General features: G+C 47.8%; 1 protein-coding gene across 1 annotated transcript in view; it reads left to right on the top strand.

Annotated features, from left to right (window-relative positions):
• Window positions 1–27,185, top strand: part of GALNT11 (polypeptide N-acetylgalactosaminyltransferase 11) — a 43,794-nt gene that overhangs the window by 3,503 nt on the left and 13,106 nt on the right. Inside the window, exons 2-4 of the mRNA XM_078618471.1 lie at window positions 14,903–15,026; window positions 15,268–15,434; window positions 17,114–17,239. Coding sequence (XP_078474597.1) covers window positions 14,903–15,026; window positions 15,268–15,434; window positions 17,114–17,239 — 417 coding nt within the window. The remainder of the gene's footprint in view (window positions 1–14,902; window positions 15,027–15,267; window positions 15,435–17,113; window positions 17,240–27,185) is intronic.

Here is a 27,185-nt window from a genome sequence, read left to right as displayed (position 1 = left end):
ACCCAGTATTTGTCAGCAAAAACAACCTGCCAGTTTTCCTTGTTGGTTTTAGATTTCACAGAAGCATATTTAATTTCATTTATGGGTCGTATTACAGACCACCTTGCACCTAAGTGTCAATAAGCGGAAACAGCTATGTGGGAAGTAAACGGTAATTATCTCGTGGGGAAAAAAAAATTCTGTCTTCCTCTAGAGTAAATTTTAGAGTCTAGGGCAGGGGTCGGCAACCAAAATAACAAGAAGAGCCATTTCTTTCCAATTCGGTACAAAATTCAGTATTTCAAGAGCCGCAATGCATCTGAGTACATACTGTACATACGTACATATCGTCAAGAAGCAGCCCGTAAAGAGCCGCATGCGGCTCCGGAGCCGTAGGTTGCCGACCCCTGGTCTAGGGGAATGTGGAATTTCCAACCGTGACCGCCAACAGATGAACGCGTTCGAAGGTTCATTTGAACAGGGAGACACTTGCATTTGAATTAACCGCTTACAATTTGCATCCTTTTCATTAGGGTTGGTTAAACGGTAACTGTTTTCAGAATCGCTTACTGATTCCGCAAGTTGGGAACCAGTTATTGTTTTCAGTAGATCCTGAGTCATGAATACACTGATTGGTTACACTGGGTGAACAGAGTTGTAATGCACCGTGCATCATTGTGACCCAGTGCTGAGCCAGGCCGCAGTCAGATCAATACCGCTGTTTGATCGTGGAGTAGGCACCAGTCTCAATGGTAAGTGGCCCAGTAATCCCAGCCTATCCACAACCCAGCATGCCCACATCAAGTAGTTAATGGAAGGAACAACCCCAAAACTAACCAAGTTCTTTGAGCACATTAAACCACGGAGTTGCGAGTTCAAAAACCTGTCGGGGCTTGACTTAGTCCATCGCCCCTCAGCTACGACTTTGTGGGGAGTGATCAGCGGTTCTCCTTTAGTTAAATTGCCTCTCAATCAGGAGAGTGGAAATAAGTTCCACCCAAAGCTCATTTATACGCGCAGACACTTTATGTAACACACGTATACTTTTTCAAATACCTCATAAAATTAATTATCGGAGAATACTTTTAATAAAAATAATTGTTGCAGCCTTGATCTTCGGGCAGATGCAGTGTAACTTTGAATATATTCACATGTAATTGAGATATCCAATGATAATGCACTGCTCATCGCGACAGGCTTGGGGATTGTGACCTCTCTTCTCAACACAGGGAAGGCTGCGTGACTACATAGCTATTGTGCTCGGCCATGCAGTTAAGCTCTACTTGATTATCTGCATCTACATTATCTGATCTGCCCGTGACTGATGTCAAGACAGCATATCTTCACCTTAAGATATTACTTCATAAAGTGCACTTTCAGTGAAACTCCTTAATTGTGGTAGTATTGGTGGAACTCTTTACAGTTCCTATTACGTGTGTAAAGCTGTATTATCCATGTGGATATCTGCGGATAGGAATTTGTGGCCACATCTGGGTTATTGTTGTATCCTATTTTTAGCCAGGAGATGAAATAAACCCATTGAGTCATGAAACAGCACTGCCTCTTTTGCAAGAGCGAACTGAGTTACATCATGCTGCATCATGCTGCATTACAAATCGGAATGTAACGCTTCCGGGTATCACTTCTGCGGGAAGCTTAACCAATGATAAATGTGAATAATAGTATCCAAGTAACTCCTCTGATCCGATTATCATGGTTAGCTACGTACGGTGTGAATGCAGTTCTAAATATGTAGCGACATCCCTACAGAGGCACGGCGTGCGATGTATTTACAACGCGGACACCCCGTATATGTGGGTGTAGTACCAGCCCTAGAGGGGCTCGGTGAGCGCTGATAGAGAGCGCGGAGTGGCACCACGCTCGGCGTGCAGTGCTGTCCCCTATAGGAAGGGGTGTGAGAGTGCCGGCCTTGAATGGGGTTAATGTAGGCCATGGCAATCTGGTTGACCCTAGAAGGCACGTGCCCCAAGTGGGGGCTAGGGGTGGTCACGTGTCGGGGCGAGATCCTGCTAGAGAATTCGAGAAGGTGGTCGTGGCCAAGGCCGGAGCCAGACACGACCAGTGAGGATATAAATCGGGTCTCCAGAGGGACCGGGGTTCAGCGTTCTGTTGTTATCCTGAAGCTCTACGTTCTACGTCCGAGAAGAGTCACCAACACGTGGACTTGGACCCAAGCCGGGGTCCTGTCCGTTGTAGCTACTCCCAGTGTAACTAGTGTAGTTAGCCTGGTGGTCCACCACCATAGGTTGTTATCTGGTAAAGGGTAATTATCTCATGGGGGAAAAAAAATCTGTCTTCCTCTAGAGTCAATTTTAGAGTCTAGGGGAATGTGGAATTTCCAACCGTGACCGCCAACAGATGAACGCGTTCGAAGGCTCATTTGAACAGGGAGACACTTGCATTTGAATTAACCGCTTACAATTCGCATCCTTTTCATTAGGGTTGGTTAAACGGTAACTGTTTTCAGAATCGCTTACTGATTCCGCAAGTTGGGAACCAGTTATTGTTTTCAGTAGATCCTGAGTCATGAATACACTGATTGGTTACACTGGGTGAACAGAGTTGTAATGCACCGTGCATCATTGTGACCCAGTGCTGGGCCAGGCCGCAGTCAGATCAATACCGCTGTTTGATCGTGGAGTAGGCACCAGTCTCAATGGTAAGTGGCCCAGTAATCCCAGCCTATCCACAACCCAGCATGCCCACATCAAGTAGTTAATGGAAGGAACAACCCCAAAACTAACCAAGTTCTTTGAGCACATTAAACCACGGAGTTGCGAGTTCAAAAACCTGCCGGGGCTTGACTAGTGTAGTTAGACTGGTGGTCCACCACCATAGGTTGTTATCTGGTAAAGGGGAAGTTATCCCTTTGTGTTGGTATTAATACATGTGTTGCCTCCAAGGAGTACGTCTGCGACTCAGTTGAATCCACTACAAATACATACAAACAAGGGGAGGTGACTGGTAATTTACATAACTAAAGTGTAATGTGCCATACCGTGATCACCATCATCGCCATCAATGTCATTATTGTTATAAGCATCATCATCATCATAAACATTTCCTCCATCTCCATCATGAATACCACCATTACCAGTAACATCATCAGCAGCCTTTTTCTATCCACTGCTGGATGAAGGTATTCCTGCACCATCACCTTTCTTGACAGTCCTGTGATGCCACAATTCATCACACTCCTGCTCATGAGCTTGCTGTGGCAGTCATCCTCGCTGGGCTTTCATCACACTCACACTGCTGCATGTCGTCTCGAAGCAGCAAACACCAACGGGTATAATCCTCATCAGCACATAATGATCATCAACATCGTTATCAGCAATTGTGCAAAGGTTGCATGTTCTGGCAGAAGGGAGGAGGTGATGGCAAGGTGTAGAGACCTTGGCTGTGATGACATCTGGATGTTGCTTGCTTGTTTCCCCTTTGCAATAATCGTGCTGGTTATGCTCGAGCCATCAGCTGGAGCAAGTGCTGTACGTACAGGCTCACTTTCACTGCACTGCCGAGAAAGCTGCTCATTGTCCCCAGCAGGGATAATTATAAAAGGCTTGCATGAGCAGGGCATACACACACATATGACTTGACTGCAGGGGCAAAATAGTAGAATACAGTTATGCTTTAAAAGACTGGTGAAATGTGAAACTGACAAAGGGATATTTTGATCAGTAATTACAATCTAAAAAATGTACGGTTCACCCACGATGTACAAGAAAAATCAAAATTGTATTCAATTAGCACACGGCCAATAAGCCGAAACAATAATGCAATGTTAGACTTCTGAGTAACAACAATGCATTTCTTGTTCTCTGCTCATTTGGTGGGCTCTGGCTTGCTCATGAACACACACGAGTAATCACATGGCATTATAAACATTCCTTCTTAAATTCCAGTCTCAAAAGGATTCAAATATCACAATCAGACTTGCCAGTGTTTTTTTGCCGTTCTACACGTGTACACATGCATATTTGTTAATGTGATTTTTTTGGCTCTTATTAATTCTGGTACTCGGATCGGAGGAGCAGGGTGCCATGGAGTGCACGCCACTTTAAGCCCAGCAGCAGGGAATTTACATCCAAGCCATGCGCAACGGAGCCATTTATTATACAGTATCTGTAGCTGGTGTGGACGTGTGTTAGGTCAGCTCGACCTGAACGAAGTGCCTGCTCGTGTGGCAGGAACACCTTATTTCTGGGTAGACTAAGTATCTGCATGATGCTAACACTACTTTCCACTCTTCAGCTCATAGCTGCTTTCAGTATTATTCACCTTGCAGAAGGAAAGGGGATGTTTGTCTTAATTAAGATCTTGCATGTGTAGTGACTGTGAATGTCACTGTGTGGCTTACGAAGCCACTGCGGATAATGTGTTGGCATTATGTGTAGCCCGCTTACTGGGCGTAGTACCAGCCCTAGCGGGGCTTGGGTGAGCGCGAGTCAGCGTGGAGGCACCACGTACAGTGTGCAGTGCGGGCTCCCAGTGAGGGAGCGAGAGGGAGTGTCAGCCAGCCAGGGTTACATTGGGGCATGATACGCTGGTTGACCTGCCGACACGTGACCGGATGATATTGGAGGGGGGCCACCGGTTGACGGGGGCCGCTGGGTGGTCACGTGGTATAAAAGAGCTCTCGGGAGCCTTCGGGAAAGAGCTCGAGAGATCTAGAAGGTGGGCGGGGCGAGGGGCGGAGCCAACCCCAGCCCGGGCCGATATAACGGGGCCCCGTGAGGGGCTCGGGGTTCTTTGTGTTGCTGGTGAAGAAGATCCACGTCCGGTAAAAGAAGCCTCTAGCCACGCGGTCCGGGACCCAGCTTGTGGTCCGGGCCGGGATAGCGAACCATGTCTAGCTCTGCCGTAGCGTGGTTAGATGGGCATTCAACACCCAAGTGTAGGTTGTGTTATGTTATGTTGAGTTGGTGAAATAAATAGTGTTGCTCCCAAGACAATGTCTGCGACTCAGTTGGACTCACTACACATGCATTACGCTGGTAGAATTATAGAACGGCTTGTAATGCATAAATAGGAAGGGGTAATCGTCATAATCGGCAATGATCAATCCACTGCTGGATTAAGGTCCCCCCAGTCCTTCACCATATCTCACGGTTTTGCAATGTACAGTCCATCGAGATTCTACACACTAGCTGATTGAATCACATTTGTCTCCGTTATTAGCCTAGCCCACCAGCCATAATCAATGTGTTCCTCTTCACTCAGTGTCATTTCAAGCATCCACTTCTCCATGTTTCTTTACACACTTTTCAGCATTTTATTAATTTTCTTTGTAATTCTACCACATCACTGATAATATACACTGGATTCGAACCCAGTATCTCAACGGTGCCCAATTAAGTGCTCTGATCTCGGAGCCATTTTGTCACCTCTCATTTATTGAAATTAACACGGAAATCTTCTGTCTGGATATTTGTGTCCTACAGAGAGGGCTGGATCATGGTGGCATTTGGGATACCCTGTGCTAGTGCTCTTCACATGACAGTTACATAACCGTACGTGACTTTATTTAAAAATCCATGGAAACATCCTTCAAACAGCATTGCCTCACAGTGCATCCAACCCAACATGCATTCTCACTGCACAACTCTTGATGAAAGATAGTGTTTCAAATGCAGCTTCTGTTTTACAGATAGTGAATGAAATAACTTTACATGGCTACTACATTCCAGCAGCCGTGCATTATGTGGGCACCAGCAGACCTGATTTGTAGATTGTGTGGCCCTTGAATGGGACATGACATGGGTTTCATATGTAAACACTCTTCTCATCTTTGGATGTCTGTCACTTTGTATGAGGGCTTGTTTGGTGTAATGATAATGCATGACTTAGGACATCACTCTCACCCACCCATTGAAGCCATAGAACCTCTCCTGAGGTGGACCAGGTCAAACAGTTTTCATTTTCCAACAAACGCATATCCCAGTGAATCATGAAATTGCCCTATCTTGTCCCATATACTTTTACTTATGTATGTTGGACTTTTTTTGCACCGTACGTAGCCAACCATGCTAATCGGAGGTGTGGGGGAAGGACAGCAAACTAAACACAAAAAGCAGTTCACAAGAAATTAATTTTAAATCTAGATTTAAAAGCGCAAATGTCCTGCGGCTTCCTAATAAATGCGTCCCAGATGTATGCCCTTTATCAGCCTAGGGTCTGAGGCCTATTATTAGGGGGCTGTGCGGGATCAGAGCAACATGCGCAGTACAATCCGCTAGTTTGGCTTCATACCCCCCCCCGCCTCATTCCTCGACAGCCCCTCTCACCTCCCCACCAGCTAGTCAGGAATTTCCTCATCTCAAATACAAAAAAACCAGACTGTTCGTTCAAGGGAGTCAAGACAGCCGAGGCCCCTTTGGGGGTCGAGCAACATTTTGAGAACCTTTGCTCTATCTCGCTCAGTGGTGTATGCATATGGTGTGTGCCAGGGAATGTTAAGAGCACTTGCCTTCCTATTCAAAAGGTTACTAGATGGATGGACTTTCCCCTGACATTAGAATGTGGAATGGTCACCAGCAGCTCCAGACCCTCCAGCAGAGATGAGTTAATGTTGGCTGTGTGTATGTGTAGTGAGGGACTTCTGAGACACGACGTGTAGAGGGCTCCTTGTTTATTTCTCACACTTTACAGGCAGAATCACTGAGCGACATATACACTGGGCTACGTATAGCTGATCCACTCATACAGCCCGATTGCCGGCGTATAATTATATAGCTGGCTGACGATGGGAACCGTACAGCAGATCGGCCATACGGCCAGACGATGAAGAGATGACGGCGAAGACACCGATGGCAGCCAAGACCCGAACCCCCACGACAGCCCCGAACCTCCGGTCCCGTCTCTCTTATATACTCCTCGGCGTAGACAAACCCCGCCTCTGGCCACGCCCCCTTCTAGAACTCTTGTGCAGGTTCCCGGAGCTTGCCGACTGATCCCCGCCTCTGACCTTTAGCCCTGTTACGCCCCTGTTATGGTTGGCTATTATATAGCGCACCCATACCTGCATATGTCACTACATATGCATTAGGACTCCCATAGCATTGTTACTGTGTCTACGTATGGAGCCTATATCTCGGGAAAGCCATTATATAATTGTTTCATGAAGTCAACATTTTCAACGTTATGATGTTTTGCTATCCTTTTGTCTAAGATTGCTTCATTTTATTCAGCTGCAAGCTAATTATTCATTACGGATTAAACCCCCTGCCCCCAATATCCAATCAGTTGCCAAAAGGGTGCTCTTGTTTGGCATCTACAAAGTGGGAATGTGTTTACTAGAGCAATATAAAGCTCACTGCCCTACAAAGAGCTAAAGTTCACTTGTTACTCATTGTTTTTACTTATTTACTAGAATAAATGGTTTGCGTACACACAAATGGGCACGTTCTGCCGTGCGCTTCTGAACGTAACAGGGTTCGCACATCACACCCACCATTAGGGAAGGGGAACGCCCGTGCACTCAGCGCACGGTGTGAATCGCTCCATGTGAGCAGTTTCTGTTGCAGCCTGAGAGTCAAAGGAGTGTGAAGGTAAAAAAAAACGAACTGCTTTGGAGCTGTTTTGTGATCATCTCCATGTCAGATTTGGACAGCTACTGACTTTTCACTTCGTGCAATCACTCTTGTACCAATAACACGTTTTTTTGCCACCTATATCTTGCAACCGAATCCATTTGCCTCTCCCACTCACCGATCTAGTGGTTTAAGTTTTTCTCGATTTGTTTTCCCGGAATAATACTAGTTGTTCAAAACATCCACGGTAGTGCCCTTTCCCCTGTGTGGTGAAAATACAATTACTCTTATTCTATACATTTGGACAAAACAAAAGCAGCTTTGACAAAACGTAAAAAAATAGGGAGTTGGGTATTTTTAAACAAAACAAATTCAGGAAACAAGTGGGATAAATACTGACAGTGGAATGTCAAGCAAACACTAACTTTGAGAACAACTCGAGGTTATGTTTGGGAACATTCGAGCAACTTAAAGTTATAATAACTTAACGTTAGTTGCACCGTTCTCAGCGTGCTCTCATTTTTTTACATATGCAACACGTTTAATGCTCAATATCTACCTTGCATGGTAAACATGCGTTAGAGTACTTGGCTGAGATACATATGTACATAAGCCACATCGTTGGGTAATCAATTGTGGCCAGATCACTTATGAAAAAGAGTTATACAGCTCAGTGGGCTGGTAAAACCAAACAGTTTTAATCGTTTAAGAAATTGTCTTCACATCCCAACAAAGGGCCCTCCTAGAAGCACCGAGTTTATTATTATCTTTAAATTAGCTAACTTTTCTCGATAAATAAATATTATAATACATGAAGGAAACAATCGTGCTAAGAGCAATAACTTACTTGTTAACAGAACTGAACACTTAAACTTTAAACTGTGGAATTTAGTTACAAGAGCAGTGTGCTTGTATACTGCCATATAATTACGTAAATAATGGAGAGATTAGATTTTGTGAGTCTAGATAATGGAATTGAAATGATTGACAAAGTAATTTTACTGGTAGGAACCTTCTGGTTACACCAGCCCACAGGGGATTATTGTGTCCGTCGTGAAGGGATGGGCTGGGTGGGCAGGGAGGGGCTGGGTGAGGAGGGGCTGGGTGAGGAGGGGCTGGGTGGGGGGTGGGAGGGGTGGGGCTGGTCACCCCGTGGTGCCCTTATAAAACTCAACGTTTAACCTACTCACGCCGGCTTGTGCCCGCCCTCACAGTCGGGCATATTTGCGGAATACACCACGCCGCCGTTGACCCTGGCCATTAACCGAGCAACCCAACGTTCCTACCAGCTCCCTCTGCAGGAATGTGTTTAATAAACGGCGGGTATTGTCTGAGAGGTTGGACGAGGTGGGAACACTGCAGCGCCGTGCACCTACCATGAGATCACGAGACCAAAGGCTCAAAGTTCGTCCAGGTGGCTTCTGTAAAACAGACACAAACCTTCTTGCGTATATCCTGGTGAATGCCATATGACGATAATCTGAAGTCACTGTCTCATTAGGCCACGTATGAACGAGCAGCAACTATGTAATATCCTTTACACAGAGTAGCAAGCACTGTATCTAGATAGGTTTCAAAACCATTGCATTCGTCAAGTCAAAGCCCCCTCTATACGCTGTTGAGAGTTGGGCTGTGGTCATCTCGATTATTGGCATGGAGCCAGTTGTGGAACTTCCAAATTCCTATTTTGGGGTCAGTTTATCCACAGGACGGCCACTGCATGAGTAGCAGATGTATAAGCAATCAAATGAATGGAATTGTCTTCCTGTAGACATAGAGCACTCTGCACCTGCCTTAATGCCTCTGTGGCAGGCGGCGATTTTAAATTGGCCTCTAGTGCTCACTCATGCACTGCACAATACGTGTTGGAGCATGGCCACGGCGATGTAAACATGGGTTCAAGCAGTCATTACGCCCATAGGCAGTGTGCACTCAGAGAACCTTTGGTTAAAACTTCTTCACGCATTATTTCTCCCAGTTCTTGGTTTACGTTTTTAATTGTCATGGTAACTCTAATGGAGTTTGTAGCATCTAAATACGATACAGCTAAATTGAAAAATGCTGTGAGTTGTACAAAATTATTTTGTAATGACTTACAGTAAGAGTGCATGTTAACGGCAACATGGGAAATATTGCTACATTTGTGCAAGTCCAAACTGGCTCCAAAAATTATGGATATACTATACATTTAATGCTTATATAACTCACTGTTTTGTTCAAATATAATATATATATTTTGTTTTAAGTTAATAGGATGGATAAAATATGCCCTATTCGCAAGAATGACACACTTATGTCCTTTCTATCTGGATGTAGTGAATAAGTCCAAACAAGATGTGACAAATTTGATCCAATGACAGACAATTATTATTACAATATATAAAATACTTTACTCAGCTTAAAGCTTTCGTGACTGCAGAGATTCATATTATTGGTTCTTTCGGTAAAGTCACGTAGAAGGGAAATAATAAAATAAGAAAAAATTTACAATAACATTCTCACGACGTTTCGATTGCAACACAAGCAATCGTCAGCAGGTGTGAAAACCACAAAATGTTCTTGCTGTGGTTTCACACCTGATGATGATTGCTTGTGTTGCAATCGAAACGTCGTGAGAATTGTATTGTTTTATTTTTATTATTTTATTATTTCCCTTCTACGTGACTTTACCGAAAGAACCAAGAATATACTTTACTCAGTTTATTAAAATACCAACAGGGCACTTATTTGAATAAGTTGTGAGTTGTAGGAGTGTTACCAGCCTTCAGTAATAATATTAAATTTCTGTTAAATCTATAGCCTATCATATATGAATATATAAAATCATATATTCCTTTTCAGGCATTGTTGATGAATGTGAGTTTGGTTTTGCTTCAGGTCAGGGATTGGCTGACATTAGCGATGAGAAACAGTTGGCTAATAATGGCAGCTGTATGTTGTTTGCAGGGACAGTTGAGAGCTTATATAAAATGTTGGGAATTACTGTTCGAGCACTGTATTGAGCAGGGTGCTGAAAATCTTAAAATAGTACCTTTGGAAAATGTCTTGGCATTTTGGTAACTTTATACCGTGGTGTTTTTACACGAGGTAGACGCGCCTGTAATCCGGTGCTCTGTGGGGTGGGATTGGTGGATCACATTGTGGATTATGTGGAGTTTTCGCATCACGAGAGTTGAGACTGAACCTTCGGGACTAGGAGCTGTCCTGGATGAGACACTAGCCTAGGCTACTACGTTGTTGCACAGAAGGTATTCTTATTTAGATAGCGGTTGTGGTATTTAAACTTTCGGGCCTTGCTTTAAGTTTCCTGTGGGATTGTTTTTGTGTGTGGAAATAAATGATTCAGGCATGTTTAAATATTGTTTTAGCTGCTTTGCACACATAACGGGACATGTGCAGCACCAACTTGTGACTCGTACCCACAAATATTGTATTTCCAATTCTCTACTCCCTTCACTGGCTCCCAATTCAGGCTTAAATTCGTTACAAGACTGCCCTCACTACTTTTAAGATCTTAAATGCTATTGCTCGAGTTTGTATCAACATTGCACCTCCGATTAGCACGGTTGGTTACGTACGGTGCGAAATAAGTTTAACATACATCGAATGCTACTCTCTTGTTTGTACACTTCTCTACTCGAGCAGCCCAGGTCTCGAGTGCAACTCAAAAGTAACCTTTGAACTGTGGGAGGTCGCTCCCTCCTCCTCCACTGCTCCCTCTGCCTTTTCAATGTCTCTCCGCCTGGTTTGCCTGCTCGGCTGATTCACTCGCCGCCTTCTGCCCTCTACTGTCCATTAGATCATTCATAATTGAGTCGGACCACGCTTAGCACTACCCTGTAGAACGCTGATATACATTATAGCGCCCTTTTTACCTGTCGATTTTTTTCTAACAAAACATTTAAGAAAATCCAAAAATCTATCAAACGCTTACGAGTGAGAACACGCAAGTGCCGAGGAATTGCACCCGTCGCCAACCTTGTTTACATTCGCGCAGCCAATGAGATCGACATATGCTCTGCGACAACCAGAACCCCACACCCCATTTGATGATCACGATTCGTGGTCACAATGACATTTTTTCTCTGTTTTTACAGGACAGTAGCTTTCTCCCCACCCCTTGCCCTTTCATGCAGTTAATTTAGTTTACGTATTCTGATATTAAACAAAATCGTACTAGCCATCACCTATGTTTCATTGGCCGCTGTGCCTTAAGGTCCGAATTCAAATCTCTTCTTTCTGAGCTGTCTTTTGCAACATTGGTATTGAGAGACATTTGCCCTTGTGGAAATGTACCCATACAAAGTCCAAAGTCTGTGGCCCATGTTATACAGTAGAACCATGAGTTAAACAAGTTGGTGAGTTCCCGATCAAAGGGCATTATTTAGGGTGATGCTCACCTCAATTTGTGGCTCTTGAGCCAGATTTGGAAATTCGACATTCCAGCGATTGATCCAGTTTCTTGGGGGGAAAACATGACTCCTTTTCTTGAGCCTGGTAGGATGACTGACTCCTAAAAATATTTGAACTCTAGACTTTCTGGGTTCAAATCCAGGATGGAGTCCGGACAGTGTTCATGAATGTGGTATTGAACAATTATTGTACATCAGAGACAGGAAATAGTAGGATGAGTGCTTCATACAGAATATTTTGTGGGCAGAAATAAAAGGTTGTTGGTCAAGTGCTTTCCAGGTTGTCCTTGACAGTGGTAATACATTAGAGGAATTGGATATTTAATTGAAACATTCACAAATGGTTATCACTTCTTAAGAAATAATGGTTATGGGTGAAAATAAATCCCAGGATAGGAAGGTTAACAAAATTAATATCCAGAAATCGTTCATATTTTTGCCATATACCCGATACCCTACCCGATACCCGGCTACCAGTACCTGGCCGGGTACGGGTACCCGTTTGCGACCCTGGTGCGGCCGGGTACGGGTACGGGTAGGCCGTGAGTCACTGGTGAGTAACCGTTTGTCACTCATTTCCCCAACGTCTTGTCTCTTCTCACAATTAAAGTTCCTAGAATCAACCCACCTGCGCCTGCAACATGGCTTCATCCCAGAGGTCGCAATCGGACACCCGATACCCGTACTCTACCCGATGCCCGGCTACTCGTACCCGGCCGGGTATCGGGTACGGGTACCCGTTTGCGACCCTGGTGCGGCCGGGTACGGGTAAGGAATCAAAACCCGTTTGCGACCTCTGGCAGTGACGTATTTTCAGTCACTATGGCGTCTAGCGCTAGCTATTGGAAGAAGAGTGGTACTGTGCATGTTAGCATCTCTCTCTGGCACCAGAGTGTGTATGGCATAGAAGCAGGCGAGAGGGGGCAATGCTTCTCGTGATGGCCAGAGAGGGCAATGCTTCTCGTGACGGCCAGAAAGGGCACTTCAGGACATGACAGTCTGGGTGAACCCGAGAGGGCACGTGACCAGGAGAGGGTAGCGAGGGAGGCCAAGGGGTGGTGAGAGGGACACGTGACATAAGGCCCAGAAGCTTCTAGTAGGATCTAGGAGGCGTGGCCGAGGGCGGAGCCAGGCCACGCTCAGGGGAATAAAAGGGAAGTCCCGAGCGCCGATCCGGGCTGCCTTCAGGAATCAACCCACGGTGCTACGTCTCCTCGCTCTGCGGTCATCCCTTTCGGCATCGTGAGTCAGGCAGTACGTTACTGACCTAACTCAGATTGGTCGTTATCCCGTTGGGATCTGAGTTAACCGTGGTAGTTACCACCTATATCGTTGTGTAATGTAGTTACCCTGTTGGGGTGTAGTAATAAAGGTGTTGCCTCCAAGTTCAAGTGTGTGCCTCCGTGGAAATCACTACACATGCATTGGTGTACTTTAAGATAGCTGTTATAATTTATTGTTTTTCGAGGCTCATTCAGAAGATGAGGTGTTATTTCCTTTCAGCCATTAAAGACACCTTACATTTTAATTTTAATTGCTGTAGTGATAACATGTCAGATTTATAGTGCTTGCTGAATTCGTGCAGTGGGTTGCTAATACAAGTGTAATAAATCAGCTCGACGACAAGCTACTGTCTTCTTTATTTATTTGTTCCCGTGCTGGACAGCTCCGCGTTCTTCCACACAGTTCCTTCGCCCCACGTCGCGCCATGTGGGCTGGTGTCCCGCACTCGCACCGCTCTCTCTCTCGCTCCCGCGCACCGCTGGCAGCCCGTCTCCGCGCCAACTCGTGGCCGATGGCTCGCGGAGACCCGGGACGTGGCCCCGCTTCCTGACCTTACCCACTGACCACGAGCCCCTTCCGGCTTTTCCTTATAACCCCTTTCCGCGTCACCCAGACGCCGCCTCTCACCACACCCCCTCATGAACTCTCGAGATGGTACCCACTAGCACCCCCGGGCTCCGCCCTTGAACTTTAACCCCGATAGTTCCTGTTACCTGATTGACTTAGAGGCTGAGGCGGCGAAGCCCACCCCACCGATCGGCGGCCCCCAGCATACGCTCGCATTACACAAGTAAAACGGTTTACCAAAGCAGCACAGAAAGTGCTTTGGCATTTGCACATTGTTGAAATTACATTTTTTTGCGCTGAGGTGGTTAAGTGGATCAGGGATCAGAGTGCTGAACAGGCACTGCTCAGATCCTGAGTTGGAATCCAAGCTCAGCCGTTTAACCTGGGTTCTTAAAATGTACCAAGTTGATGGCCCCAGCCTCGTTACCAACCGATGCAGAAAAAATAACCACCACATAAAATTTGGTTATGTACTTATTTAGGCCTAATCGGTATAACTGTGATGTGACGAACATTCTTCTCTTGGTCAAAACACTTAGACCATTGCTTTTGTATACGACAATATAGAGTGGTGGTGCTGTGGTTAGTACACTGCACTATGAACTGGGTCACCCGAGGTTGATTCTCGGCCACAGCTTACATCGGTCCTAATGATATCTAAACTGGTCCTGGACAGCCTCCACCCACCTTTAGCAACCCACGCTGACCAACACGATGAGGTATGGTCAAACAACCTCTTCCTGAGAGGTGTCGGGAGGCCCTCATCCAGTAGTGGATTGACAGAGCTAAAACGTATTATTTTATGTTATGTGATACAGTGTATGCAATACAGATATTTAAAGTCATGTTTCAGAAGCAATTCACAATTGAGACCTGTAGTAATGTGACATTGCCTCGTGATGCACCGGCTCTGCTGGTTGCGTTATGAATTCAGTCAATTAATTCCTCCTCTTACGAGCCTGGGTTGGTGCTCATTTCCAATTTGGTATGACAAAGGCCAGTTTCACCATAATACCATGGACTACATATCGGTGTGGACTTAGACTTTCATAACAGATACTCGTGCACAACACCTGTAATTTGCCTTTGCCTGCTTGTGTGGAGCAGGTATGATCTACAGTCGAGAGGACCAGGAGACCCGGGACCTGGGCTACCAGAAGCACGCCTTCAACTTGCTCATCAGCAACCGCCTGGACCCCCACCGCACCATCCCCGACACACGGCACCCACGGTAAAAGACACAGAGCAGGGAAGCAATGGATAGAATTTACCGACCTTGTTATATCCCTTGCAGCAGCTTGGCGGAGGCCTTTATCCAGCAGTAAACTGGTCATGGCTGTATGTAGTTTAAACTTATTTCGCACCGTATTTTATGATGAAAAACATTTCACTAATGCTTGAAGCTTTGTGGCTTATGAAATGCACGTGTCCTTGTTGGATGTTCCTACCTGAATGGACACCGATGCCCCCAGGTGTGCGACCAAGTCGTACCCAGCCCAGCTGCCCACGGCCAGCGTGGTCATCTGCTTTTATAACGAGGCCGTATCGGCACTGATGCGCACGGTGCACAGCGTCACAGAGCGCACGCCTCCTGCCCTGCTGCACGAGGTGCTGCTCGTAGATGACTTCAGCGACCTTGGTGAGCCTCTGCTTTTGTATTTGTTCTCTAGCTTATTATCCATCACTCACTCTCCTGTCGAATGAAGTCTCCTGCTCAAACAAACAATGGGACGGTAGAGCGGGCAGCTCGCAATCGGAGGGTTAAAATCTTAGTTGGGCATTGACTCAACCCATGAACCCTCTGGGGTCAATGAAATAACTACCACTGTGGGGAAGTCGACAGTGGCTGTCTATGGATAAACTCGCCCCCACTGAAGGAATTTGGAATTTCCACCACCAACTCAGCAGGCCTGTAAACAGGAGATGAGCACCACCCTCAATGCTCATTTGAGCAGGAAATCACTTTGATATCTGTCTCTGCTGAGTGTAGGAAATGTCACGTTCTCTCTAGTAAATATTTACTAGCTTTAGTACCCAGCGTTACCCGGGCCAAAATTTTTTTTCAAAACTACTCTTAAAAATCTAACAACAGTGCGTACTGACTGTGGTGGTACCTGCTATGATTACAGCAGTGCATACCAACTGTGGTGGTACCTGCTATGATTACAGCAGTGCATACCGACTTTGGTGGAATCTGCTATCACTACAGTAGTACATGCTGACTATCGCAGTATTTATCGACTCTATAGCACAAAGTACTCACCTGACAGAGTGGCGTGGTGAGGCCTAGTCCCGTGCAGAGCCTCCGGCCTCGCCTAGATTGGCCAGCCAGCCGAGGTGGCACCTTGGCAGGCTGGGGCTGGGCTGCTACCCCTGCCCCCCCCAGCCACGATCTCCCCCGGCTGCTCTGCAGTAATATCTACGGCCGATATTGGTAGCATATTCTTAGGTTTTTTTGGTAAAGTCACGTAGGTAAAACATCAAAATTAATAAAAATAAAATAAAATAAAAATCACGACGTTTCGGAGGCAACACAAGTCTCCGTCATCAGGTGGGACTGTCACAGCCGGATTAGCTGCATCAAGGTGATGCAGCACTTGATGCAGCTAATCCGGCTGTGACGGTCCCACCTGATGACGGAGACTTGTGTTGCCACCGAAACGTCTTGATTTTTATTTTATTTTATTTTTATTAATTTTGATGTTTTACCTACGTGACTTTACCGAAAAAACCTAAGAATATGAATCCTTGCAGTCACGAAAGCTTCAAATCTAGAAGATATTGGTAGCATCTAGCGACTGTATAGTAGTAATAACTGCACGCATCGGGGTGGGGGAGACATCATACAGTGAAGAATGAACGTCAGCGTTTAGTGTATTTTAATAGCATTTTTAACGCGAACGAAAATGTCCCCTTCACTCCCACCGAAGGCGTGTGACTTGGCATGGGCCGTTCCCCCCATCAAAGGCGTGTGAGTTGGTATGGTCGTGCATGCGTCATAAATAAATAAAGAAATCACACAAATCGCACTCAATCGCTAAACTAATTGAAAGTTGACAGAGGTGAAAAAGGAATAGCACTTTCTCACCGCGGGGCTTACGGCGTGGTACCTGGCTGTTAGAGAGGCAAATCGTTCGCAAGCGCGCGATCACACACAAACTCACAAACAAAACCACAAACAGACAATTTTTTACTTTTATATATAGATTGTTTGAAACGTTGATAATATGCACCGCCCTGGCACTCAGTACTCAACTAGTGACACGGTGTCGTGCAATAATGTACGCGTGTGTGGTGCTTCACGGCATGGCTCTGCAGGAGACTTGAGGGAAGGGCTGGAGAAGGAGCTGAAGGAGAAGTTTCCCAATAAAGTTAAGCTGGTTCGGAATGAGAAGCGCGAAGGACTCATTCGTGGACGCATGGTCGGGGCCAACCACGCCACAGGTAACACACAGGACATGGGATAATGATACTTGGTGAGTAACGTGTACACTGTGCGTTCATCCAAATTTTCGGTGATTTTTAGCTCTTGGATTTAACCCATAATTTGTATTCAGAGATACGTGCATTGGAGGGGTAGAAATGGTATTTCCATAAAAAATATGTAATGGCTTTTTGCCATTTGAACCTGATGGTGGGACCCCGGGGCCCCGAATAAACGTCAGTCAAAATCGTAAGTAATGTATTTTTCCTGACTCCATCCCACCTCGCACATAAACGCCGCGACCCACCAGAAATCAGTCCTCTCGTTCTTCACCAAGCACCCGTCGTTGCCAAAATTGCCGTAGTCATAAACAAAACTTTTAAACTTGGATTAGCGCATCATGTAGAGCTCGTTGAGAGGAATAAATTGCCGTATCGTTCGCCTTCAGACATAAAATGACGTCGCAACGCAGTTTATGCGAGAGCCGGGGGCTTATGGGACCCCGGGGTCCCGCCATAAGGTTAATTTGTTATAGACTGTGTAATTCATCAATATTTCCATTCCAGTTTTGCCAAATCAAAACAAGTACAGTAAAACCTTGGATTGCGAGTAACTTGGTCTGCGAGTGTTTTGCAAGACGAGCAAAACATTTATACATTTTTACTTGATAAACGAGCGAGGTCTTGCAATACGATTAGTACGTACAGTATACGCTTTGTCTGCCGAGTGTCACGTGATCACAACTGAGCCGATGGTTCTTCTCTCTCTCGCTACGGGATTGTGGGTAATCGTCTCCCATGCTCGGTCTCAGTCGGCGTGCCTCACTCGTATAGTCAACATCTGTGCAAGCGTTTATTGTTTAGTATAGTGTTGTGACCACGTGTGTGTGTGCGTAAAGCATTTTTTTTATTTTGTGTCCAAGTGTAGTGACTGTTCTTTAGTAACTGTGTAATGCGGGCGTAAACGGCCTCGTGGATATGACGTCACGGGGGGAGGGGTTAGGTCACGTGAGAGAGAGGGGTAAGGTCTTAAGGGAGAGAACCGGAAGAGACGGGAGGAGAGTTTGGGAATAGACAGAGTGAGGCCACTCAGGGCGGAGAGTGGAGAGTGGCGAGATCGCCACACGGTGAGACTCGGCACCGTCGGCCAGCGGTGACGGAGCAAGGGAGCAGCGGTGGAGCTGCAGTGAGAGCAGCCGGAGGACTGCACAAGGTAACCTGCAGCGGAGCTGCATCGGAGTGGAGAAAGGCTACGGGAGCGACGGCAGCTGTCGAGCTGCCAAGCGGGGAGGCTCTGAGCGAGGGCCGTGTGGGACAAGTGTAAAGAACCCAATAAAGGACAACGGAGACAGACACAGTGAAAGAGTCCTTTATTACACTGGTGTCAGAAGTGAAACGGCATGTCAAAACAGCTCAGAAGAAAGAATATTCCTGCGCCATCATCTGCTACATCATCCGACGACGACGACCTTCCTCAGGCGGTGGACCTGCCTGCGATGGAGGAGGAGATCCGTGCGGGAACGAGTACGGGTCCGGGAGTCCAAGATGTCGCCGCGTCGGTGGACCCGTCTGCGCCGGAGGACGCGGACTTACGATGGAGACAGATGGGGGCGCAGCTGGAGACCTTGAAAATCGTGCTGGCGCAATTGTGCGAGCTCGTCACGCCGAGGACGGCGTTGGGGAGGGCCGATGGTGGTCTGCAGGCCGCCGCCTTGCCTGCGCTGTCGGCGCCATCTGCCACGCGGCACGAAGACGCCATCTTGGGCGTGGCAGGGGAAGAACGGCGGGAAGCCGCCATCTTGCGCTCTCCGCGGCAGGAGGCCGCCATCTTGGACACGTTGCGATGCGACGCCATTTTGAATATGCCGCGTCATGAGTCATCTGCTGAGGACGGCGCAACAAGGAGTCGCAGTCGTCATCTCACAACCGTTAAAGAATTCTCCATCGGTGGTGATTGGAGTGCTTTCGCCTGCAGATTTTTGGCGGCGGTACGCTCTGCAAGGTGGACTGACGCTGAGGCATTGGAGGTTCTACCGACTCTTCTCGACGACGAGTCGGTGAGATTCTTCCGTTCTATAAAGGCCGAGAAGAAGAAAACGTTGAGAGGAGTTTTCGACGAGATGGCAGATGCATACGAGCCACCGGATGATGCTCATCGCCGGTTTGTTCAACGCCAGCGAGCACCCGAGGAGTCGCCGGTGGCATACAGGGGTGCTGTCTTGGAGTTGGCCATGGCCGCATACCCGGAGACGGAGCCTGACCTACTTGAACCTCTCATTTTGGGAAAAATGCTCGAGCTGTCCCGGGATTTGGGGATCCCTATGCCGGTGTGTGGCCACGAAAAGCTGACATCCCGGGCGGCCGCTAAATGTCTGGATGCCCAGTTCAACCTGCGCCGTTGGAAGCAAGTCACGGCGTGGACGGGGGGGCCCATCGTCGAGGGAGGTGCCGTGGGTTGGGATCCCAAGAAGGCGGTGTACGTTCCTGACGGGGGGGGCCCGCAGGAGCTGACAGCCGCCTCTGCTCAGTGGTCGGCCCGCAGTAGGCCGGGGCCGCGATCTGCGCCGCCGACGCGGGAGCGTCGGGACGGGGGGCCTGCGGCGCGGCGTAACGACATCGACTGCTTCCGCTGCGGTCGTAAGGGCCATTACGCCAGGGACTGCTGGGAGGCCTCGACAGCGGACGCGCCGCGGAAGGATCCTCCAGGACAGGCAAGTCGGTGCACACCAGACACCCGGCAAGGCTTGACACCTCATTCATCACCGTTGTCGCGCGATCCGGGTGTTGTTAATAACGAGAGGCCATCGACTGGGCCATGTCGCTCGGTAACGCAGTGGCGTAAATTGGCACGGCGGGTCGTCGCGGCCGCTACTGGTTCGTCCACTGTACCTGGTTCTATACAGGGGGTTGATGTGCGTATTTTAGTGGATTCCGGAGCGTCCGCGACCATTATATCGGATGTAATATTCCATCTGTTGGGCATCCCACCAGAGGCCGTGCGTCCGGTTTACGATTCCTGCGTCGCTGCGAACGGGGGTAGCATGAGCATTGTGGGCCAGGTGGACGCCAATATATCTATCGGGGGAGTGTCGGCCTCGGGAATTGTGTTAATTTCGAGGTCCCTTGCAGTTCCTTGTTTGTTGGGAACTGATTTTCTGGCCAAAATGCCCATTCTAATTAGAATTAATGAAAACTGCATTGAATTACCGGGGGGTCGTAAAATTACATTTCTGCCGTCGCCCTGGGGGCGACCTGCTCCGGTCGGCCAAGTGCAGGCGCTGTCCGAGGTATCTGTGGACATTCCACCTGGCTCACAGATGCTTATCCCTTTGCGATATTGGAAACCTGTGCCTGGTCGTCAAGGTGCATTTGGGGTTTTGTTGTCGCCGTCCGCCACCATAACGGGCGGATCGGCGCTCGTCTGGGCGCAAACTATTGTCCGGCCGGACCAGCAGCCATTTTTGCAGGTGCTTAATGGAAGTACCGAAAATGTGTGTGTGCCGGCTGGTACGGTTGTGGCACATGCCACTACGGCGTTTACGGCACAGGATTATCTGGGCAGCCAGGTCATGGTTGGTGGTGTTTCGGGCCCTGGGGCCGCAGATAATCGCTGGATCGCCGAATTGTGTGGGGAAAATCCTTCCCTTTCCGGGGACCAACGTTGCGCGCTTCGTAAGTTATTGTTGAGTTATTCTGACGTGTTTAGCTCTGACGATTTGGACTTGGGACGCACCTCATTGCTTTCCCATCATATTGACACAGGGGACGCTGCCCCTATTCGGTTAAACTCGCATCGGATGAGTCCGGCGGAGCGAGATCATGTTCGAGGGGCAGTGGATGACATGTTGGCTGCGGACATAATATCTCCATCTAACAGCCCATGGGGCGCGCCTGTTGTTTTGGTTAAAAAGAAAGACGGGAAATTGCGATTTTGTGTGGATTTTCGGAAATTAAATAAAGTGTCCGTGGCAGATGCGTACCCCCTGCCGCGTATGGACGACTCCCTCGATGCCTTGTCGGGGGCGAAGTTCTTTTCGACGCTAGATCTCTCTTCGGGATTCTGGCAGCTTCCCTTGACGAGTCCTCGCGGGAAAAGACTGCTTTCCGTACGCCGCAGGGGTTATTTAAATTTCATTGTCTTCCGATGGGGTTGAATGCTGCCCCTGCCACATTTCAAAGGTTGATGGAGCTGGTATTAACGGGGTTGCGGTGGGAGACATGTCTGATATATTTAGACGATATTATCGTCTTCAGCCGCACATTTGACGAGCATTTACTGAGGTTGGAGGCTGTGTTCGCCAGGATGCGTTCCGCTAATTTGAAATTTAAGCCTACGAAATGTCACCTACTGCAACGGTCCGTGCGCTATTTGGGGCATATCGTTAGTGCGGACGGGGTGGCCACGGATCCGGACAAGACAGCGTGTGTCCGTGACTGGCCAACCCCGGCCACGGTGGGGGATGTGCGTCGGTTTTTGGGGTTTGCCTCATATTACCGTAGGTTTGTTCCGAATTTTGCGACGATCGCGAGGCCCTTGCACCTCCTTACGGGTAAAGGACGGAAATTTGCTTGGGGACCGCCAGAAGAGGCGGCGTTTCAAGGCCTGCGCGATCGGTTGGCTACGGCGCCGACGTTGGATTATCCGGATTTTGATCACCCCTTCATTCTGGATACGGACGCGAGTGACACGGGCATTGGGGCCGTGTTGTCTCAGTCCAAAGGTGGTGTGGAGCGCGTGGTGGCGTACGGTAGCCGGGTTTTGTCTCCCGCAGAAACCCGCTACTGCGTCACTCGCCGAGAACTTTTGGCTATTGTTTACTTTCTCCGCCAATTTCGACCGTATCTCTACGGTCGTTCGTTTATTGTGCGCACGGATCATGCGGCCTTGCAGTATGCTCTCAAGGTGGACCAACCATCCGGCCAGCTGGCGCGCTGGTTGGACACGCTGCAAGAATTTTCCTTTCAAATTCACCATCGGAAGGGGGTGCGTCACGCGAATGCGGACGCGCTCTCTAGGTTGCCGCAGCGATCCCCTTGCGCGTGCGCGTCCGGGACGCATAGGTGTGCGCCGATCCAGCATCCCCCTCAGCCTGTTGCGATGGTGGTCGAGGTGCCTGAGGCTCCAATGGTGCCGGGACCGGCTGATGGGATTTTGAATCTTCCAAGGGCTGTGTGGATTCGGGAACAAATGCTGGACGATTCATTGGTGACCTTACGGAATCGGGCTGCGAAGGAGAGTGGGGGACCGGGTTCGGGGGGTACGCCGGAAACCGCTCTCCGCGATGGTCTGCTGATGTGGAGGGAAGGGTTACAGGAACGCTGGCGTCTGGTTGTACCGGCATCCTTGCGGTACGAATTGATTAGGACTCTGCATTGCGACACGCTCTTACATCTGGGGGTGCAGAAGACCCTATTGACGTTGCAGTGAGATTACTTTTGTCACGGCATGACAACAGATGTCGTCGGTCACGTTCGCGCGTGTCCCGATTGTGCCCGGCGGAAGCCACCTAAACACCCATATGTGCCGCCGATACAGTCTATTCAGGTGTCTCGAGTTAATGAATTGGTGGCGTTAGATATTTTGGGACCCTTCCCGCCATCCGCTAAAGGTAATAAATACTTGTTGGTTGGGGTGGAGTACCTCTCCCGCTGGCCGATGGCCTGGCCCTTGCCCGACCAGTCAGCGGCGTCCATTACAGACGCCTTTCTATTTGGGTATGTTATGGACAAGGGGGCGCCGGAGAGGCTCCTCACAGATCAAGGCCAAAATGTTTCTTCTAAATTGTTGGGGGAAGTGTGCGCGGCTCTTGGAACTAAAAAGATACGGACATCTCCCTACCACCCACAAACGGATGGTATGGTCGAACGGCTAAATCGGACTTTGTCCGCCATGCTGTGTCACACGGTGAGTGAAAAACAATCATATTGGGATTTGCATATCCCTGGGGTACTCTCGGCATACCGGATGACGCCGCATGCGGCTACAGGATATTCGCCGTTTTTCCTTATGTACGGTCGTGAAAACATGCCGCCGATGGATGTGCAGTTGGGAACAGGAGTGAGGGGACCTGCTAAGCCTCTTCCTGATTACATTCAGGACACCGTTCGCCGTGTCACTGAGGCGCGGGAAGGGGCCCGCATGGCTACGGCCAAAGCCCAGGCCCGGAACGAACGGTGTGCTCGACGCTCAAAGGGGGAGTGCCCCTGGAAGGTGGGGGACATGGCCTGGCTGCATTGCCCACAGGTGCGGCCAGGTACCTCTCCTAAATTACATAAACCATGGCAAGGGCCGGCTCGCCTCATCGAGGTTCCCAACCCACAGTCTGCACGTGTTCGGTTTGGATCTCGGCGTTGGTTCGTTCACACGTCTCGCTTGAAACCATATGTGGCCCCTCGAACTGATGCGTCATCTCCTGATGTTGCCTTGCCGGGGTCTGTTGCTGCCGACTCACCCTTGCCCGTGCCTGTTGACCCTGCAAGAGCGCCTGTCGTGCCTTTTACAGACAAGCCGGCCGTGACACTGCAGGAGACAAGGGACTCTGCTCGGGGTGTGCCTACCACGGCTGCGGGGACTCCGAGCCCCGCCGCCCTTCCGACCCCGCCGCAGACACGATTGCGGGACACCCCCGACTCTGGGCCTTCAGGGATACGGGACCGGGACGTTGGCGGGCCTCCAATAGCGACAGGAGGACTTAATCCTGTCGCTCTTAAAACCCCGTCACGTTCTCGGTCTGCAGGAGGGCCGCCGCCCGTCCGGGACGGACCGGCGACCCGCACGCGGTCGAAGTCCCTTACGTTTCGTTGATTTATACTGTTCGTGTTCTTGTTGTTATTGTTATATTTATTGTATGCTTCGTTGTCCTTGCTTGTATGATGGTTGTATTTCGCTCGCATTACTTGTTGTTGTTCAGCCGAGGTCGGCTGGAATTTTCTCTACGGGGGAGGGTGGTGTAATGCGGGCGTAAACGGCCTCGCGGATATGACGTCACGGGGGGAGGGGTTAGGTCACGTGAGAGAGAGGGGTAAGGTCTTAAGGGAGAGAACCGGAAGAGACGGGAGGAGAGTTTGGGAATAGACACAGAGTGAGGCCACGCAGGGCGGAGAGTGGAGAGTGGCGAGATCGCCACACGGTGAGACTCGGCACCGTCGGCCAGCGGTGACCGAGCAAGGGAGCAGCGGTGGAGCTGCAGTGAGAGCAGCCGGAGGACTGCACAAGGGAACCTGCAGCGGAGCTGCATCGGAGTGGAGAAAGGCTACGGGAGCGACGGCAGCTGTCGAGCTTGCCAAGCGGGGAGGCTCTGAGCGAGGGCCGTGTGGGACAAGTGTAAAGAACCCAATAAAGGACAACGGAGACAGACACAGTGAAAGAGTTCTTTATTACAACTGTACTGCAACAATCGCCCTCTCCTCCTCTCCCTCGTCTCCCCTCACACCAGCCACGATTAAAAGTAATGAATACATTTGATTACTTTATTAAATTTAAATTATAAAAATATAAAAAGGTATTTTGTATTAATAATTTTTACATGAATATTTTTGGGTTGTGGAATGAATTATCTGCGTTTCCATTATTTCTTATGGGGAAATTCGCTTTGATATACGAGTGCTTTGGATTACAAGCACGTTTCCGGAACGAATTATGCTCGCAATCCAAGGTTTTACTGGATATGGATTCCTAAAACCACCTTCAAAATTATGCTGTTTTTAGGTTTTCATTTGACCAGTGATACACATTCACAATCAATCAAGTCTTTATTTCTATAGCACTGTTTCGTGCAATGGATGCCATTCAAAGTGCTGTGCAGATAAAAAAAAAACATTGTTAATAGACTAAATCACAAGAAGAATAAAAGCAAATTCCATACAAAACAAAATTGCATTATAATAAATTACTGTCAAAGGCATATTAAGAAATAACTCTAAAATAAGCAAGTTTAAAAAGGTGAGTTTTTCGATTTAACTTAAAACTGCTTAGTGATTGTGAAGCTCTCAGATCCCCTTTCAAGTTCTACAGGCGAGGACCATACACACTGAAGGCCGCTTCTCTGAGTTTCAGTCCTGGCCCTTGTGATGACTAAAAGGCTAAAACCGGAGGATCCGAGGGATCTTGTTGGTTCATATCTACAAAGCATAGAAGACATGTATGCTAGTGCCAAACCATTCAACGATTTAAAAACCAATAGAATTTTTTTTTATCAATCCTATGATTGACGGGCAGCCAGTGCAAGGACCGTAAAATAGGTGTTACACGTGGCAGCTCTTTCCGGTTTTCATGACCACCCATACTGCTGCATTCTGAATAAGTTGAGGGTGACACTGAATTTTTCAGATGACCGGAAAAGAGAGCATTGCAGTCGTCAAGTATGCTGGTAATAAAAGCATGAATCAATTTCTCAGTAGTTAACCGAGAGGGAAAAGGCAGCACTTTAGCGATGTTTCTAAGATGATAAAATTCCGTTTTGGTGATATATCTGATGTGGGCTTCTAAGTTCAAATCCTGATCAAACATAACACCTACGTTTTTAACCTGCAGTTTGGCGTTTTCTGTCAGCGAGCAAACATTTTTGAGACGTTTATCACTTTGAGCTTTTGCTCCAATTACCAGGACTCATGTTTTGTCTTTGTTAAGTGCCAGGAAATTCAGTGCCGTCCACTATTTAATATCAATGCACTTTATAAGGGTGCTGATGGGGCTTACATAATTCGGAGATAGCAAAATGTGTAGTTGCGTATCGTCAGCGTAGCAATGCAATTCAATCTCATGTTTCCCGATGATATCGCCTCGTGGTAGCATATAGAGACTGAATAAAACAGGTCCCAGAATGGAGCCTTGTGGAACACCACACGTATTTTCTGTCTTTGAGGATGACAGATCATCTATGGATACGAATTGCTCTCTGCCGGTCAAATAGCTTTTAAACCAATTTGCAACTGTACCAGAGGCCGACCCATCTCTGCAATCTGTCAAAAATAATATTGTGATCAACCGTGTCAAACGCTGCACTAAGGTCAAAAAGCACAAGGACGGATAATTTTTTGTCAAATTTTGTCATCGGTGTTCAATCTTATATCATTAACAACCTTAACAAGAACAGTTTCAGTGCACTTGGATGTTGCTGTTCTCCAATTGGCTGAGAATTTGTCACCAGGCCTGCAAGAACGATTGCCAAGCCTACATTGACATCACACACTGCACATCAACTAACATTACCTGACCTTGGAAAGCTAATTACAGTAATGTGTTTACAATAGTACTAAAACCTCTCAAAGGTGTCTGACAAACTGCAAACGATAAAAGTGCAATAGTTTGTTTTACGTTAGATCGCGTGAATATATGTCGTTAAACCCCACCGCCACCACCCGACACAGCCAAATAGTAAGGGTTGTCATATAAACAGAACAAGCAAATTCGTTACTAGTACAGCACACCGGTGTATTGGAGAGCCAAGCTACAACATTTACAATCTGAGTGAGTGTTTTGCCGTTGGTTACTTCGTGCAAGAAGAGCGCACAAGTGTTGTCATCACATCTACGCCTCCCACATAAGGAATGAAACGGGTGGACTTCTCGACAAATCTGGCTGTCGCCCGATGAAGCTAATTATAATTACTGGCGAAACGTCACTCAGATTGTAAATGTTGTGGCTTGGCTCTCCAACACACCGGTGTGTTGTGCTAGTGACGAATTAGCATCTTCTGTTTACGTGACAACCCTTGCTAATTGGCTGTCTCAGGTGGTGGCAGGTTTAACGACACATTTATATATTTACGCGGTCTAACCCAAAAAAATCCTGTATTATGAATATTGGTCACGAAAGCCTACGTGTTAAACTGATAAAAGCATACGCAACTTTTAATAAAATTACACAAATGAACACAAAACACTTTTAACATGTAATTATTCAATAACACAAAAAATTAAATATTTACTGTTGAATAAACATGAATAAAATCACTACGTTTACTGT

Source organism: Lampetra planeri, chromosome 1, assembly GCF_965212315.1.
Source record: "Lampetra planeri chromosome 1, kcLamPlan1.2.h2, whole genome shotgun sequence".
Classification (NCBI taxonomy): Eukaryota; Metazoa; Chordata; class Hyperoartia; order Petromyzontiformes; family Petromyzontidae; genus Lampetra; species Lampetra planeri.
The sequence above is the reverse complement of the archived record's forward strand: the minus strand, read 5'-3'. Positions and strand labels throughout refer to the sequence as shown.